Genomic DNA, 17,549 nt, shown 5'->3' with positions numbered 1-17,549 from the left:
AAGTACAGTGCCCTGGCTAGTGGAGTCCTGCTTCACTCCAGGAGGCCCAGGCGTGGAAGTGACAATCAGGGTCACACAGAGAGTCTCAGTTAGAACCAGGTCTTCGGTGGTCTGGTGTTTTATCCCCTCAGGTCCTCCTCTTCCAGCTCCTCAACCTGGCTCACCTAGGCCTCCATCTGCAGCAAGCTAGGGCCCCTCGAAAGTCATTCCCCCCCCCCCCCTCCGGGACTCAAAATATATTTTCCTACCTGTCCCTTGTACCTGGCCTCGTGCCACACAGGAGAACTGCCACATTTTTCTTCGAAGCCCAGGAGCAAGAACTGGGTTTGTTCCCACGCATAGAGCAGGGCCATGGGATTTGAGCTCAAAGGGCCACGATGTAAATTAAAGCAGATCTGTACCAGAGTCTAGGAGTGTGAAGACAGAAATCTCAGATCAGCTGTGGCACCCCCGTGTTCACCAGGTGACCTGAGGCCAGGTCCCTTAGACGCAGGGCGCCAGCTTCCTCAGCTACTAAATGGCACGGCATCTGCTATGCCCAGTGTTGTTGCGACAATTCAGTGAAGTCACGTGTATGGTTGTGTTTTGTGAGCTCTGTAGAGAAATGTCACTATCACTAAGCATTGCTAGGACCCAGGCAGGATGAATCTGATGTTGTCTGGCTGTCCGTTTGAGGGAGATGAAACTCCTGAGGCCCTGGGTATCATGTAGGGGGACATACAACCCCAGGCCAGCTTAGGGGTCCCTTGCTTGCCCCAACCCCCGCCCCCACTCCCCACCCCCATAACGATACCCACTTTCCATCAGTGTTTCTCCCCAAGAAGCCAAGCCCACTTGTATCTCAGCAGAGTTTCCTGGAAGTTGACACCTGGCTCTGAGAGGGTGTTGGCCTGCAGGTCAGGGCTCACACAACCTCCAGAAGGAGGAAGTAGTTGGCTTCCAAGGCTGTCCTTTGCGGTGAGTGAATAAGCTTTCATCTTCCCGGAGGGGTGTGGGGGCATTTGGCTCTGGCCTGCAGGACAGCCTTGTCTTTTCTAAGAAATGTGGGCCACGGTGCAGATCTGTTCCAATTTATTCTTGTGGGATTGTGTAGGCCTCAGCCAGGTCCCCAAGCATTGTGGCCATTTGCTGCCCTCCTGCTACACTGCCTGTTAGTCTAGAGCCTGACTTCTTCCCAGCAGGACTCCAGTCAGCCAAGGGCATCACGTGTTCTCCTCTGCTTGCCTTGCCCTCTCCTGACCTGCAGACCTGTGGGGTTGAGGGGTACTCTGGGGCTGGGGCTCAGCACCCCCACACTGCCCAGACAGACACTGCCCAGAGTCCTAAGGCACTCTTCCTCCCACAGGTGCAGCCCTAGCCCGTTCCTCTACAAACCCAACACCCCAGTGCCCCCACCCACCAGTGGTACCTGCCTGGTATGTGGTTACCATCCGCCTATGTTTAATTCATGGCCGGGGGTTGGGACGAGCTTTCCAAGAAAGGGAAGAACTCCCTTGGGGTCTTGCCCAGTTTCTGCCTGCCTGCCCTGGGCCTGGGCCTGGGACTGGAGCTACCAACGGCCTGAAGGACACCGTCCCAGGCAGGGCACGGCCATCATTTGCTAATCCACAGCCCTGGAATGTCTGCGGGCCAATCAGCGGGGTCTCCCAGGGCTCCCCGAGGGCTCTAATAATCCTGCAATGATTAGCAGGGGCCACAGGGTCAGTGCACACTGCTCGGTTGGTTGTCGTGGGCAGGGCTGCTGGCCAGGCCCTCGGTTGGAGGAGGGAGGGAGCCCTGGGATTGGAGCTGGCTGTCTCTTCATGCCAGTTTGACAGGAGGCTTTTTGGATAAACCAATTACTCACTAGCCTCCCCCTTTTGTCTGCCAGTCCAGCCTGACTCCTTGAGATTGTGAATAGCTCTATCTAGCCTGGGAAGCAGGCTGGACGGCTGAGCCGGGCCACACCCGGAGCGCCCGACAGGCCCATGCTGCGGCCAGAGCCCTCCGCCAGGCTGCCCTTGCTTCTGGCTCTCCTCGGCATGGCCTGGATGGAGGTGCAACTCCTCCCATTACAGGAGGGACAGGCTCCGACACCTGGAGGTAAGGGGTCCCTGAGTGAGGAGCGGCTGTGAGCTCTGCAGAGGGTGCTAGGGGGCTGCTAGAAGCCAGTTCCCAGGCTTGAGCTCTGGGCAGGCTGGTGTGGTTTAAAGGGCCCCCCTCAGGTCGTCCAGGGACCCAAGATGGTTGAGGGAGGCTGGGACGCAGCGGGGCTTGGGGGTGGGAGGGTGCAGAATGAATGGGAATGGGCCCGGGCTTGGGGGTCAAGAAGGAATGCCAGCCCAGAGTCTGTAGCTGGGGGCCCCAGGGCTGGCCCTCCATGCACCTGTCACCCCAGCCTCAGCTCAAGGGCCCCTGAACACCTGCCTTCCGCGCCGCCCTGCAGCTCTGTTTGGGGGCCCTCTGCTCAAGCCCTCCAGGAGGCCCACCATCCCCCCAGGCCACTTCAGCTCTTGTTTCCTAAGGGCAAGGCTGCCCTCTAAGTTGCGGTGGCGAATCCCCGACCCAGGGTCACCCGGGTCTGGGGTGGGGCAGGGGGTGTCCTGCCGTGCAGGGGGCCTGACCTTGTCTCCCACCTCAGCCCTGAGCAGCAAGGAGACGTTCCTGCTCCTCTCCCTGCACAACCGCCTGCGCAGCCGGGTGCACCCCCCCGCAGCCAACATGCAGAGAATGGTGAGTACCCCAAGGCGGTGGGTGCGCCCGGGGCAACCCTTGCCAGGGCCAGGCGCCCTCCCGCCGACGCCGACGTCCCACTGGGGGGACCGGGCCTGGTTGCTAGGGCTCCGCAGCCTGCTTCCCAGCAGGGCAGTCCTTCGGCCTTTCCTCACATCCCATCCCGTTGCCCTGGAGACCAGAAGACAGGGAAGGAGCCTGCAGGAAAGAGGCACTCCACAAAGGGGTCCCAGCAGGATGGGGGCCAGGAGGCCGAGGGAGAAGCCCAGGGCGCGTGTGACCAGGACCCAGCGCTTCCCGTGCTCTGTCTGCGCGGCTAGGGGGGCCCTCCAGGCTCCCCGCTCACTCCCTGGGGCCGGGGGAGGACATGCAGGGTTTCCCACCACCCTGAATGGCCTGCAGGGTTGGCAGTGTCGTCCCGGGTCCCAGGAGGGAGGGCAGGACGGTGTGGGGGTGGACAGGGTTCCCCATGGCTGCCTCCCATACACTCCTCCGGCTGGTGACCTTGAGAGCTCCCGGGTCAGGTTCCCAGGAGGTGGGGGTGGGGCGCGCGGGCGGGAGGGGTCCTTCTCCCCCTTTCCCGCTCTCTGCCTCTGGTCAGGCCCAGGTCCTGGCTGCCACCGCCCATGCCCCTGCTCCCAGCTCCAGGCTGGCCTGGAGGTGCTCCCGACCATCCGGGCCGCAGTTCCTATGCTTGTCATGCCCCTTTGGCCAACGTCTTAGAAAACAGTATTTCTGGGCCGCCTGGGTGGCTCAGCAGTTGGGCGTCTGCCTTCGGCCCAGGGTGTGATCCCGGGATCCGGGATCGAGTCCCGCATCGGGCTCCCTGCATGGAGCCTGCTCCTCCCTCTGCCTGTGTCTCTGCCTCTCTCTCTGTGTCTCTCATGAATAAATAAATAGAATCTTAAAAAGAAACAAACAGTGTTTCATAAAAGATAAGAATGGAGCCCTACCACTCAGCCTCCCTCACCTCTCCGGGCCTCTAGGGTTTTTACCCCAAGGAGGCTAGGGCTCTAAGGATGGTGCAGGGGCCGCCCAGGCGTTCCCCACTGCTCCGGCTCCACTCCTCCTCAGAGACAAAATCACATGAGCCCCCTGCCAGCCCACTGTGGGTCCGGCCCTGAGCACAGCACTGTCCACCCTTTTACTCCCCAGGACAATGTTACCCTTATCTCACAGTCCCCGGTTTACAGCTGAGGATGTTGAGTCTCATGGAGATTAGGGGACACACAGCTGGAATGAGGTGGCTTGGCTGGCCCAGGGTGTGGTGATGGGGTGACCCCAGACTTCTTGATGGCTGAGCCCCTCATTTAAGAGGAGGGGGGACCGTTGGGTGGCAGTGGGGGTTCAAGGGGAAATCTGTTGGTATGTGGGTGGGAAGGGAAGATTAGGGCCGATCCAGGGAACCGTGCTGGCTGGGACCAAAGCCCTGAGGCCAGGAGCCTCTCTGGTCCTGCTTCCCTGTTGGCATCCCTACACACTCCAAGGCCGGGGGAGGGAACAGGACAAAAGCAGCGTGGCTGCTGAGGCCTTCTGCGTCAGAGACAGGCCAAGGGGAGCCAGCAAGCCTTTCTGACAATGGCTAGGGCAGTCGTACCTACCTAACGGCAAACATAACAGCAGTCCGAAGGGCTTGGGCCCTGCCCAGGGCTCACATTACCAGACAGGAAACACTACCACAGAAGCCCATCCCCTCACCCAGGCTGGATGGCTCCCTCAGGTACGCCCACCCCTCTCGGGCTGGAGCCTAAGCAGGGCCAAAGGGCACCCACACAGGGGTCAGGAGGACAAAGCTCTCAGTCCCAAGTAGAGCCAAGCTCTGGGTCAGGTGTCCAGATATCGCTGGTGCTTTTACCAACACCTCTTGGAGAGCCCCTTGCAGGTCCAGTCTGACCTTCCCTGGCCCCTGGAGAAGTGGAGGAAACAAGACTCCCTGTCCAGTGCTCTCTGCATGAACCCACACCTTGGTGAGGGGGGAGTTGGATCCCTAAGACCTGGCCCAAAGGTCTCTGCTGACATCTCTGTTTTGTCCTGCCCCCAGGACTGGAGCGAGAGCCTGGCCCGATGGGCTCAGGCCAGGGCAGCCCTCTGTGGTGCCCCAACCCAAAGCCCTGCATCAGCACCTCGAGCCACCCAGCAAGTAGGCTGGAACGTGCAGCTGCTGCCCATGGGTTCGGCGTCTTTCATCTACGTGGTGGGCCTGTGGTTTGCAGAGGGGCAGTGGTACAGCCACTCAGCAGCCGAGTGTGCCCACAATGCCACCTGCACCCACTACACTCAGGTGAGGCTGTGGCACTGGCTCCAAGACCCTGGGCCACTGGGGTCAGCTCAGAAGGGCTACAATTTGTCTTAAAAATTGGTGGTTGTTTTCCCTCTGATTTGTATAGTTTTCCTTTTTTCAGCTTTAAATATGAACTATTTCTTTAAAAAAAAGATTTTAGAGGCAGCCCGGGTGGCTCAGCGGTTTAGCGCCACCTTCAGCCCAGGGCCTGATCCTGGAGACCCGGGATGGAGTCCCACGTGGGGCTCCCTGCATGGAGCCTGCTTCTCCCTCTGCCTGTGTCTCTGCCTCTCTCTCTCTCTGCCCCTCATGAATAAATAAGATCTTTAAAAAAAGATTTTAGGGGATCCCTTGGTGGCTCAGGGGTTTGGCGCCTGCCTTTGGCCCAGGGCGTGATCCTGGAGACCTGAGATCAAGTCCCACATCGGGTTCCCCGCATGGAGCCTGCTTCTCCCTCTGTCTCTCTCTCTGTCTTTCGTGAATAAATAAATACAATCCTTAAAAAAAAGATTTTATTTATTTGTCAGAGCAAGTGAGAGAGAGAGAGAGAGAGAGAGAGCAGAAGCAGGGGGAGGGGCAGAAGGAGAAGCAGGCTCCCTACTGAGCAGGGACCCCAATGTGGGCTCTATCCCCAAACCCCAGGATCATGACCTGAGCCAAAGGCAGATGCTTAACCAACTGAGCACCCAGGTGCCCCTAAATATGAACTATTTCAAACATAAATCAAATAATGGACTCTCTTTACCCACTCCCTAGATTTAGTAAATGTTTAACTATATTTGTTTCTCATCCTCTAAGAAAAACAACTGGACAAAACTAAAGCCCTACTCCTGCCCTCTCCTCTGTCCCTCCCCAGAGACGACCTTTCTGAAGTCCAGGTGGATCCCTCCCAAGGACATTTCCTCTGGTTTATTCTATATACCTATCATTGTTGAGGTGCTAGGGCACAGCGCTGAAAAACACAGACCGAAGCCAAAGCATGTTTTACTACCTTTACTACATGTCTAAGTGTTTTGATACCTTTACTCTTTTTGCAAGTGGGTCATATGTTATTAAATCCTATATGATTGCTCTCTTGGTGTGTCTCATGTACCACCCAGACCATGTCTCTAAGATTTACTTCCCTGGATTCAGATACACAGGGGTGATTCACTATGAATAAACTGCAATGTAGAGGCAGCTGAGTTATTTCTACTAGCTCAGGTCCTCTTGTGCATATGTGTCCAGTGTTTCTCTAGGATGCACTTGGAAGGCAAACGGCTGGGTCGTAGCAGGCAGCTCTAGGAGTTCACGAACTATTGCCAAAGTAACTGTTCCAACTGTATACCCACCCATGGGTCAGTTCTCACCTCCTCAGTATTGCCAGGCTTCTGGATTTTGGCCTACTCCAGGCTGTGGAATGCATCCTTACTTGATTTTTAATTTGCACTTAACTTGAAATTGAGCATATTTCCTAATCTGTTAATTATCTGTTCATACCCCCTGCCCATTTTTATAACATGGTACATCTTTTTCTTACTAATTTTTAAGCATCCTTTCTATATTCTTTCTACTTTTTTTTGGTCATATTGATAAAAATATTTTCCTAGCATATAGCTTGTAATTTTTCCTTGTTTATGTTATATTTTTTAAAAGAGAAATCTTTTAGAAGATCTTAATGTTAATTAAACCATTTTCTCAATTTTTTTAAATGTATATAGTCCATTTGTTTGTAGTATTATGTTTAAGAAATCATTTCTGGGGCACCTGGGTGGCTCAGTGGTTGAGCCGTCTGCCTTTGGCTCAGATCACGATCCTCCTAGGATGGAGTTCTGCATTAGGCTCCCTTCAGAGAACCTGATTCTCCCTCAGCCTATGTCTCTGCCACTCTCTCTCTGTGTCTCTCATGAATAAACAAATAAAATCTTAAAAAAAAAAGAATTTTCTAGGAGCCCTTGGGTAGCATATTTGGTTAAGTGTCTGACTCTTGATTTCAGCTCAAGTCATGATCTCAAGGTTGTGAGATCCAGCCCCACACCTGCTTAGGATTCTTTCTATCTCTCTCTCTCTCTGCCCCTCCCCCACCTAAAAAGAAGGAAGTAAGAATCCTTTTCTACTCTGACATCAGAAATAGATTTTCTTCCAAATTTAAATTTTTCCTTTTTCATATTGGCATCATTAAGCCACCTAGAATTTTTCATGCAAGGTGTGATATAGTTATTTAATTTGATCTCTTTCCAGATGGGCACTGACTGGGTGGCTCAGTTGGTTAAGTGTCTGCCTTTAGCTCAGGTCATGATCGGGTCCTGAGACCAAGCAGGGAGCCTGCTTCTCCCTCTCCTTCTGATGCTTCCCCTGCTTGTGCTCTCTCTCTCTCAAATAAATGAATGAAATCTTAAACACACACATATACACATACATGCACAAATGGGTACCTTTGGTTAATTATTAAATCCTTCCCTGAACTGACTCATCATGCTACCTCAGTTATACACCAAGCTACATCTGCCCATTGGACTATTGCTGAGTTCTTGATTCTATTCTGTTGCCTTTTTTATCCCTGCCTAAATCATGTTTTAATTATTATGGCTTTATAAAAAAAAGCCTTGAAACAAAAATTCTCCATACTATTATTATTGTTCAAAACTGTGTAGCCTATGCTTGGCTCCCAATTCTCTCATAGGAACTTTTAAAAATATTGCCTCTCTCGGCTTACAGACATTTCTTTCTAGTCTAAGTTTGTTAGGGGTTATTTATTTAGGTTTTGTTTTTAAGTAATCTCTACACCCAACTTGAGGCTCAAACTCATGACTCCAAGAGCAAGAGACTTACATTCTATGACTGAGCCAGCTAGGTGCCCTTGTTAAGAATTTTTATTTATTTATTTTTTTTGTTAAGAATTTTTAAAAGCATGAACAGGTCTTGTGGTTTATCAAATGTTTTTTCTACATCTATTGAAATAATCATATGGTTTTTCCTTAACTATTAAAGTGATGCAATACATTAATAATTTTTAGATGTGCAGACAAAGCTGCTACAAAGAGACTAGATCTTGCTGGTCACAAATTTTAAATATTTTATTATAGAAAATTTCAAACATATACAAAGCAGGCAGAATAATATCACCCATCATCCATCTCTGACTATCAACTCATGGTCTCATGGCTCATCTTGTTTCATCGATATCCTTTTCCTCTCCTCTCCTATTATTCTTTTCTTTTAAAAAAATGTATTTATTTGAGAGAGAGAGTGTGTGTGTGCGTGTGCCAATATGGGGCTCAATCTCACAATGCCAAGATCACAACCTGAGCCAAAATCAAGAGTCAGACACCAGGGATGCCTGGGTAGCTCAGTGGTTGAGCGTCTGTCTTTGGCTCAGGGCGTGATCCCGGGGTCTGGGGATTAAGTCCTGCATTGGGCTCTCTGCAGGGAACCTGCTTTTCTGTCTGCCTGTGTCTCTGCCTCTCTCAGAGAAATAAATCAAATCTTTAAGAAAAAGAGTCACTTACCCAACTGAGCCACCCAGGTGCCCCAACCTTTCCTTACTTCTAAGTTATTTGAAATTTTATTGCATTGAATTTAGAGAATGCAGCCCATGGGCTATTGTTCCTTTGGTCTTTGTTGAATCTTGCTTTGTGGTTTAGTAAAGGGTCAATGTTTGCAAAAGTTTCATGCATTCTTAAAAAGAATGTATGTTCTCTAATTATTGGGTACATGTGTCCGTGTCTCCCTACTTCATAGTTGTCATTTTGAGTGCTACAGGGAGTTTGCTTAACTACTCCCATGTATCGACTATTGGTGCTGTTTCCAAGCTGTAACTGATTTTAAGATTTTAAACTAAGTTTTGAGTACTATCAGAGACCTGTACCTGATAGCTTTTGCTGCATGACATACTACCCCAAAGTTTAGCATCCTATGCTTCGGTAGGTTGGCAACTGGGTTGGGCACGGTGAGGAGGTTCTTCTGGTCTTTGCAGGCCCACGAGCAAGTGCAGTCAGCTGCTGTGTTGGCTGAGAGCTGGCTGTCTGGAGTGGCCTCAGCTAATTCATCCCTGCCTGCAGGGTCTCCTGAGACCTAGATTCAAAACCAGCTCAATAGCCCTTTTTTTAAAAAAAGACTTTATCTTATTTATTTATTTGAAAGAGAGAGAGCGGGCGGGGGTGGGTGGGGGGACAGAGGGAGAGGGAGAGACTGAGAATCCCAAGCAGACTCCACGCTGAGCTTGGAGCCTGACCCAGGGTTCGATCTCACAACCCTGAGATCATGATGTGAGCCAAAAGCAAGAATCAGACGATTAACCAACTGAACCACCCAGGCACCCCCAGCTCGATATCACTTCTGCTGCATTCTGTTGGCCAATGCGAGCCACAGGGCCAGCCAGATTCAAGCCTGGAAAAGACAGTCCTCCTCTTGATGCAATGAACTGCAAAGGCACATTTAAGAGTGGGCTGTAGGGAGGGGGAAGGGTTGTAGCCATGTGTGCCATCTGTCGCAAGGCCTTTGAGGTCCAGGACTTTCTTTGCCACCCTCCAACCACCCACAATTCTCTCCTTTCTTGGGGTATCTGCTGATCCGAACCTCTCCACTGTCCCCACCCAGAAAACCTCCCTAGGCTAGTCCCACCTGTCCTCATAGCTCTGCCCAGCACAGCTGCTGCTCCTGAGGCCCTCAGGGAGGTCTGTCTGCTTAATTTGGGGCAGAAGCTGTGTCTCTCCTCTCCAGGCAAGCATCATCAATGTTGTTGGCTCCCAGACTGGGAGTGGGGGTGGCCCGTGACAGGGTTTCTGAGCCATTGCATCTCCTGCAGCTTGTGTGGGCCACCTCGAGCCAGCTGGGCTGCGGGCGCCATCGGTGCTCTGGGGCCCAGGCAGAGATGGAAGCCTTTGTCTGTGCCTACTCTCCCGGGTAAGCCCCCACCATGGCAGCTACTCTGCCACCCACCGCTGGGCTGGAGGGTGGGGGTGCCTCCACCCAGGGGAACACTCAGCCACCCACTCAAAGGCCTTTACCCCTTGGTCCATACCGTCATGGGGAGAGGGAAGGAGGAAAGGGAGTGAGGAAGGGGGAGCCCCCCAGATTCCGGCCAAGCAGAATGTGGCTTCTCCTCCAACGCCCTTCCTTGGCAGCACCATTCTGCTTTGCCCAGTGGAAGAACCGAGTCTTAGTATTATTTGGAGGCGATCTGTCCTTTCCTAGGATGTCCCGCTGTGTCCCCCAGCTCCCTAACTCCCCGCATGGGCCAGAAGGAGCCGAAGGCCGGGCCCTAGCAGCCCTCTGGTGCTTGCTCTCACAGAGGCAACTGGGAGGCAAACGGGAAGCCCATCGTCCCCTATAGGAAGGGCTCCTGGTGTTCGCTCTGCACGGCCCGCGCCTCCGGCTGCTTCAAAGCCTGGGACCACGCAGGAGGGCTGTGTGGTAAGCGCCCCCCGCCCGCCTCCGGCTGGGACCCCAAGTGCTGATCCTCGTGGAGGGCGGCAGCATCTTGGGGGGGCATCGGCCTGGCCCGCCTGAGGGCGGCCCCCTCTCAGCGTCCATCCCCGTCTGACCAGAGGTCCCCAGGAACCCATGTCGCATGAGCTGCCGGAACCACGGACATCTCAACATCAGCACCTGCCACTGCCACTGTCCCCCCGGCTACACAGGCAGATACTGCCAAGGTGAGGGGCACCTGGAGCTCCAGGTCACCGCTGCCCCGGGGCGGGGTGGGGGCACCCAGTGAGTGGCGTCTGGGCCCGGGCCCAGGCAGGCGGCCTCAGGGGGCGAGGAGGGCCACGCTCTTGCGCGGCGTGGCCAGGGGTCGTGTTGCGCTCGCCCGGAGGCCCGGAGCGTTTGGAGAGTCCTGAGGGAGCGTGTGGGTACCGACCGGGCCCTCGCAGGGACAGCGCCGCGGCCTGCGGGCCCTGAGCCGTGGGGAGGCCAAGCGGAACCAGAGCTGGCGGGAGGAGGACGTCAGCAGCATCTAGGAGTGGGCTCTGGTCCCACTGCCCCCTCCCAGCTCTGTGACCATGGCAGGTGACCCCCAAGGCCAGCCTGCTTCTCTCTACAATGGAGACTGAACCAGACACTCCGTGCGGCAGCAGCCGGAAGCCCTGAGGGGTTCCGTCCCTGAGGGGTGTCTGGTCCCGCTGGCCTTTCCCCACACCCTGAGGCGCCCGAGGGGCAGCACGGCCCGGGCTGCGGGCTGAGCTCCGACCCCACCCGCCCGGCAGTGCGGTGCAGCGGGCAGTGCGTGCACGGCCGGTTCCGGGAGGAGGAGTGTTCCTGCGTCTGCGCTGTCGGCTATGGGGGAGCCCGGTGTGCCAGTGAGTCCTGCCCCAAGGTCCCCCCATGAGCCAGGCCACCCCTGGGAACCGCCCCCCCCTCCCAGCAGGGCGCCGGGTCCGGCTCAGACCAGCTCGCAGGAACCCACTCTGGGCTTCTGTCCCCCACTCCCTGGTCAGTGACGTCACCCTGGGAGCTTGAAATTGACGGTGGCGGGGTACTTACATCACGGAAGCTGGAAATGCTGGGAACTTTTTCTTTTTCCCAAGAGAGAGCAAGCTGGTTGTTAGTTGTTACACATTCCCCGGCACATGACTCTCGAGCTCGGGGAGGGTGGTCAGAGGAAGGGGCTTCCAGAGCTCAGCTCACGGGCAGGATGAAGGCGTAAGGAGTCTGAGGTCCCCCCACACACAGTCAGGCTCCCCTGTTCCCAGCCAAGGTGCACTTTCCCTTCCACACTTGTGACCTGAGGATCGATGGAGACTGCTTCATGGTGTCTTCGGAGGCAGACACCTACTATGGAGCCAAGATGAAATGCCAGGTGACGGTTGACCCCTGCCTTCCCAGGGATCCCCAGGGGCTCAAGTGAGGGTCTTAATGGAGGGCCTTCGATTTCTCCTGACCTGACTCTGGTGGTTAGCATAAAGCAGGATCAGAGGCCTGTGGAAGCCAGGAGGTCACTTAATAAGCCAAGGGACCCAGGGGTGAGGCACTACTCGACCCCCAACTAAGGAGCCGTCCTGATTCAGCTCTAGCTACCATACAAGTGTCCCAGTTCAGGGAGGCCAGAACTTGGGATTTTTCAAGAAAATCAGAAATTCAGATTTTCAGTGGCATCACCCGAGTGTTAATGTTGGCAACCAATTCAAATGTATTTAGGACACCGAACAGATGCAGCAAAAGCCTCCCAAGGGCAGGGCCCTGCCGGTGTGGTCCCCCGTGCCCAGAGAGAGGAGATGCAGGCGGGGAAGAGGGAGGGGGCCCCTAATCTAAGAAGCAGGAGGCTGTGGGATGGGGGGAAGATGCCCCGGGCCACGGCGGGGTGGCAGGATGGGCAGGAAGGGCTGGCCTGAGCTCTGGGGCGCTGCCAGTGCAACCTGGAGTGGGGGTTACAGGAAAAGGGCGGGGTGCTAGCCCAGATTGAGAGCCAGAAGGTGCAGGACATCCTTGCCTTCTACCTCGGCCGCCTGGAGACCAACGAGGTGACGGACAACGACTTTGAGACCAGAAACTTCTGGATCGGTGAGTGCCTGGTTGGTTGGGGGGAGGCAGGAATCTGGGTTCTGAAAACCCACCAGCAGACAGTCAGGGGATGGTGAGGGCTGGGGGCCCAGAATGGGGCTGGCAGCCTCCTTCCCCGGGGAGAACACGGAAGGGAGGGAGAGGCAAGCACTGGGGGCCAGAAGAGCAGGGAAGAGGGTTAAGGGCGGGCAGCAGAAAGGGCATTAGGCAGCAGGCTCCAAGGCAAGGGTGCTCCTGTCAGGAGCCTGGGCTCCGTGTGGGGCCCCCGGGCTGGGGGGCCAACTCAGCTGTTGTGGCCCAGGGCTCACCTACAAGACCACCAAGGATTCATTCCGCTGGACCACCGGGGAGCACCAGTCCTTCACCAGTTTTGCCTTTGGGCAGCCTGACAACCAGGGGTGAGTCTGGGGGGCCCTCCCTGCCTGGGCTCACTCTCACCTGGGCCCATTTGTGGAGGCTTCAGACACCACTGAAGAACCTCCCCCCAGCCTGTCGCCTGGCTGAGCCCCCTGAGGGCCTGGCCTTCCCTGGTGCCCGGGTGCCAGCTGGGAGGGAGCTCCAGAGGCTTCATCCATTGTCCCCTCAGCTGTCCCTCCATCCCTCTGGTATCCATCCACCCCTTCACTCACCATGCTCTCTGCCTATTCAGCACACCGATCCTGGCGGTCTTTAGCAATCCTCCCACCAGCCTTCTGGTTATGTGGTCCTATACCCTGGTCTTCAAAGACCAGGAAGGCCCAGGGCAGGAGAGGCAGGGGTGGAGGAAGTCAGGCTGTGTGGCCACCAAGGGCTCCAGAAATCTGGCCCACGATCCCTCAAGCTGGTCGCTGGCAGCCAGGCCCCTGCCCTAGCAGTGAGAGGACCTCGGCCTTCCCCGGCTCCCAGGCGCACCTTCCTCTGCTTGGAGGAAGGGCATGGGCCTGTCTGCTCCAAATACGGCCCCACCCCACCCCCGCTGGCATAGCTGAGTCCAGGCACCGGGTAGATGGAGTGCTGCCCAGAAGGGGGGTGTGCTGAGAGCCCCCCGCCCCCGGCTTTCCTGAGAAGAGCTACAGAGGCCTGAGGACCAAGCACGGGAGCCTGGGCATGGGTCTGGAGCCCAGCGGCCTCGAATGTGGGGTGGGGCTCTTAGACACAGAGGGCCCGCCGGAGGGGAAGATGGAAGCCTCTCCCAGACTCCTAAGTTCATTCCTCCACGCTGAGCACCCAACATCTCGGCCTGGCAGGTTTGGCAACTGCGTGGAGCTACAGGCGTCAGCCGCCTTCAACTGGAATGACCAGCGCTGTAAAACCCGAAACCGTTACATCTGCCAGTTCGGTGAGGGCCCTCTCACAGCTCCCCTCTTCTGGCCACTGTCCCCTGAGGTCCTGCTGGCCCGCTCCAGGTCCTAGGCATCCAGCTCCCAGACCTGGAACGTGTCTGAGCACGCAGGGCCGCAGGGGAGTCCTGCTCAGGGCTCTGTTGTGCCTGGGGGCCCCTGAGGCCCAGGGAGGAGACCCAAGCCCAGCTTCACATAGCGTGTCCACGTGGCGGCAGGGCTGGAATACAGCCAGGCTGGGGATTTCTCCAAGGTCCCTTTCCTCCTGTCACTAACGCTACTACTTAGGGACCTGTTGGGTTCACTGTGTTCCCTGATTCCCTAGAGCCCAGTGAACTATGGCCGGGAACAGAGGTGAACAGAACTGGCCCCCAGCAGCCTCTGCTGGAAAGGTCTGGGGCTCCACGTAGGAACATAACCATCAGGACCAACTGCAGAAAGGTCCCTATCCTAGGATCACCTGAGCCGCCACTGACCCTCTCTCTGTTCGGCTTCCTTTCCAGCTGAGGAGCACCTTTCCCGGTGGGACCCGGGGCCCTGAGACCCGGCCGTGCCTCTCCCCTGCCAGCACCTGGATATGCAGTCCTGCTTGCCCATCTGCCCACCTGTCTGGACCAGGGGCCAGGCCAGGACTGCAAGCCCAATGTGCACAGAGGTCTCAGCCCCCACAGGAAGTGAGGCCGGGGGTACCAGCCAGGCCCAGAGGGTGTCTGCTATAGGGGGAGGGCAGCTGGGGCCCCTCAGGCAGCTCCTGATTGGGAAGATGGGTGTCAGGCACCCAGACAGGAGCCAGGGCCAGCAGTCAGAAGAGACCACTCTCTTCTGTGTGTGCCCGACCCTCTGGGGCGGATGGAGATGTCTCACTGCCCAGGGTGCACCCCACAAAGGATTAAATTATCAATCAGCTGGATTTGTGACCACTTGTTTTGAAGGGGAACTCAGCCGATCCAGGACGATCCTGGGAAGACCAGAGGGGGCCTGAGGCTCGCTATGCACCCCAGTCCCATCCCTGCTCACCCACATGACCTGGGCCACCCTCTGGAAGTTTTCTGGCCTGAGCCCCTGAATGACACACAGATTTAGAAGCTTTATTTGCATCCCTAACTTCCTGCTCCAGCTCTTCTCACCACTGCCTCTGTCAGCTTTGTGCTTCCACTTGCACCCTCTCCCTGTATTCACTATGCCTGCTCCTACATGTTCCTGCTTCCTTTGTGGTTATCTGAACAGGGGTATGTCATGACTCCGTCTCCCACCTCTCCCTACAGTGGGGATTGCCCACCTGTGTGGGCAGGTGAAGACTGGGAGTTGCCCTCATTAGGGCCCAGAAAGCAGCCCCAACCCATTTGTACACTGTGATGTGTGAATGTGGAGTTGCTTTGCTGGCTGGAGGTGGGAGTGTGGCCTGGGACCATGGATGGGACAGGGCCAAGCATAGCAGCCACCAATTTTATTATGGTTGCAACCAATAGAAACATAGAAACAGCTCTGACTCATCATGGCAGAAAAGGAAGCTATCAAAAAGACAGTGATTTAAAAATGAGCAGAAGATATAAGTAGACAATTCTCTAAAGAAGCTATGCAAATGGCCAAAAAGCATGACATCACTCGTCATTAGGAAATCCACATCAAATCCACAATGAGACACCACTTCACACCCATGAGGACAGCTGTTCTAAAAAAAAAAAAACAGACAAAAGAGGCACCTGGGTGGTTCAGTCAGTTAAGTGTCTGCTTTCGGCTCAAGTCATGATCCCTGGGTCCTGGGATTGAGCCCCACATTGGGCTCCCTGCTCAGCAGGGAGTCTCCTTCTCTCTCTCCCTCTGCCCCCCCCCCTGCTTGTGCTCTCTCTGTCTCTCTGCCAAATAAATAAATAAAATCTTTAAAAAAAACAGTAACAAACCCAAACCATAACAATGTTGTTGAGACTTGGACCAGCTGGAACCCTCATATATTGCTGGTGTGAACAGTTGGGTGAGTCCTCAAAAAGTTCAGCACAGCTACCATCTGACCCAGCAGTTCCACTCCTAGGTATGTACCCAAGAGAACTGAAAACAAGTACTCAAATCCTTATACACAAAGATCCCAGCAGAGTTATTCCCAACAGCAAAAAGGTGGAAACCACCCAAACACCCACCAGTGGATGAGAAGACGAACAAATCATGGTGTGTACGCTCTGTAGAATATTACTCAGCTATTAAAAAAAATTAATAGAGGTACCTGGTGGCTCAGTGGTTGAGCATCTGCCTTTGGCTCAGGTCATGATTCCTGGGGTCCTGGGATCGAGTCCCACATGGGACTCCCCGCAGGGAGCCTGCTTCTCCCTCTGCCTGTGTCTCTGCTCCTCTCTCTGTGTCTCTCATGAATAAATAAATAAAAATCTTTTTAAAAAATTGAAGAACTGATACATGCTACATGTTGGATGAACCTTGAAAATGTTAAGTGAAAGAAGCTTGTCACAAAAGGTCACACATTGTCTGATTCCATCCATATGGAATACTCAAAATAGGGAAATCCAGAGAAACTGAGCACATATTATTGGGGATTGCCAGAGGCGGCAGGAGAATGGAGAGTAACTGCTCGATGGGTCTGGGTTATATTTTGGAATAAGTAACGTTTTGGAACTTAGAGGCGGTGCTCCCACAACACTATGAATGTACCCAGTGCCAGCCAATGGGTTACCTTCGTCTTATGCAAATTTCACCTCAATCTAAAAAAAGCCCCCAAAAACAAAAAAAACACAAGCCCTGGTCACAGGATCCACAGGGAGAGTCAGAGGGCCAGGCTGAGGGTCTATGCAGTCAGAAATATTGCCCCAGATTCTGCTGCAAAGTCAGGCCAGGTAGACACTACCGCCGCCGCTGCCGGGCACTGCCGAGCATCCCGGGGCAGCCCCACCTGTGCCTGGACACCTGCTGCCGCCTGGATCCCGAACCCAGCTTCCCCTCCAGGGCAGCCCCCCCTTCCCGCAGTGAGCCATTCCCCGCCCATGCGCTCTCCGTGCTGGCAAAGGCGCCCTCGCAGGGCGGAGGTGAGCAGAGGTGAGGGGACGGGTCTCACCTGAAAAGTCCATCCCAGCGGAGGAAGGCGAGAGTGGCCCGAAGCACTGGCCTCACCGGGGAAGGAGGTAGAAAAGCAAATTCTCGGCTGCCCGCAGCCGACTGACTGGTGAGGGTGAGGCCCCATCAATTGGGTTGTTTCGGGGTTTTTTGCTTTTAGGCAGAATTTTATTTATTTATTTATTTATTTTAATTTTTATTTATTTATGATAGTCACACACACAGAGAGAGAGAGAGAGGCAGAGACACAGGCAGAGGGAGAAGCAGGCTCCATGCACCAGGAGCCCGACGTGGGACTCGATCCCGGGTCTCCAGGATCACGCCCTGGGCCAAAGGCAGGCGCCAAACCACTGCGCCACCCAGGGGTCCCTATTTATTTATTTATTCATGAGAGATACGCAGAGACAGAGAGAGGCAGAGACCCAGGCAGAGGGGGAGGCAGGCTCCAAGCGGTCCCTCATGCGGGACTCGATCCCAGGACCCCGGGATCACCACCTGAGCCAAAGGCAGACGCTCCACCACCAGTGAGCCACCCAGGTGCCCCCGTTTGTTTAACAAGCTGTCCAGCTACTGCAGACGCAGGCTCTGGTGGGGAACGCCTGGCAGCGGCCAAGAGCATGAGCCCTACGGCAGGCCGCCTGCCTCTGCACAGGCTCTGCCGCTTACCGCATCCCCTTGCACGAGACCAGAGCCCGGGG

General features: G+C 55.2%; 1 protein-coding gene across 3 annotated transcripts; it reads left to right on the top strand.

Moving 5' to 3' along the window:
* Positions 1 to 1,400: 1,400 nt before the first annotated feature.
* Positions 1,401 to 16,197, top strand: LOC140628608 (C-type lectin domain family 18 member A-like). Of its 3 annotated transcripts, XM_072817933.1 has the most exons (13): positions 1,401 to 1,415; positions 1,871 to 2,082; positions 2,621 to 2,712; positions 4,754 to 4,993; positions 9,780 to 9,877; positions 10,266 to 10,387; positions 10,522 to 10,629; positions 11,182 to 11,274; positions 11,668 to 11,774; positions 12,349 to 12,475; positions 12,777 to 12,873; positions 13,702 to 13,793; positions 14,298 to 16,197. In XM_072817933.1, exons 2-13 carry the CDS (start codon positions 1,968 to 1,970, stop codon positions 14,333 to 14,335), a joined length of 1,329 nt encoding a protein of 442 aa, XP_072674034.1. In that variant the 5' UTR covers positions 1,401 to 1,415; positions 1,871 to 1,967; the 3' UTR covers positions 14,336 to 16,197. The 3 variants fall into 3 exon arrangements, with proteins under 3 accessions (XP_072674034.1, XP_072674023.1, XP_072674044.1); XM_072817922.1 differs by lacking the exon at positions 1,401 to 1,415 and having other exon boundaries at positions 1,709 to 2,082; XM_072817943.1 differs by lacking the exons at positions 1,401 to 1,415; positions 11,182 to 11,274 and having other exon boundaries at positions 1,709 to 2,082.
* Positions 16,198 to 17,549: the final 1,352 nt, after the last annotated feature.

The sequence above is a fragment of the Canis lupus genome, chromosome 3 (assembly GCF_048164855.1).
Source record: "Canis lupus baileyi chromosome 3, mCanLup2.hap1, whole genome shotgun sequence".
Classification (NCBI taxonomy): Eukaryota; Metazoa; Chordata; class Mammalia; order Carnivora; family Canidae; genus Canis; species Canis lupus.
The sequence above is the reverse complement of the archived record's forward strand: the minus strand, read 5'-3'. Positions and strand labels throughout refer to the sequence as shown.

Bases quoted from the DNA above. Each gene is read 5' to 3' on its own strand.
- LOC140628608 (XM_072817933.1), top strand. From the start codon at position 1,968: ATGCTGCGGCCAGAGCCCTCCGCCAGGCTGCCCTTGCTTCTGGCTCTC. The intron at 10,388-10,521 runs GTAAGCGCCCCC...CCGTCTGACCAG, and splicing joins CCACGCAGGAGGGCTGTGTG to AGGTCCCCAGGAACCCATGT. The intron at 13,794-14,297 runs GTGAGGGCCCTC...CTTCCTTTCCAG, and splicing joins CCGTTACATCTGCCAGTTCG to CTGAGGAGCACCTTTCCCGG.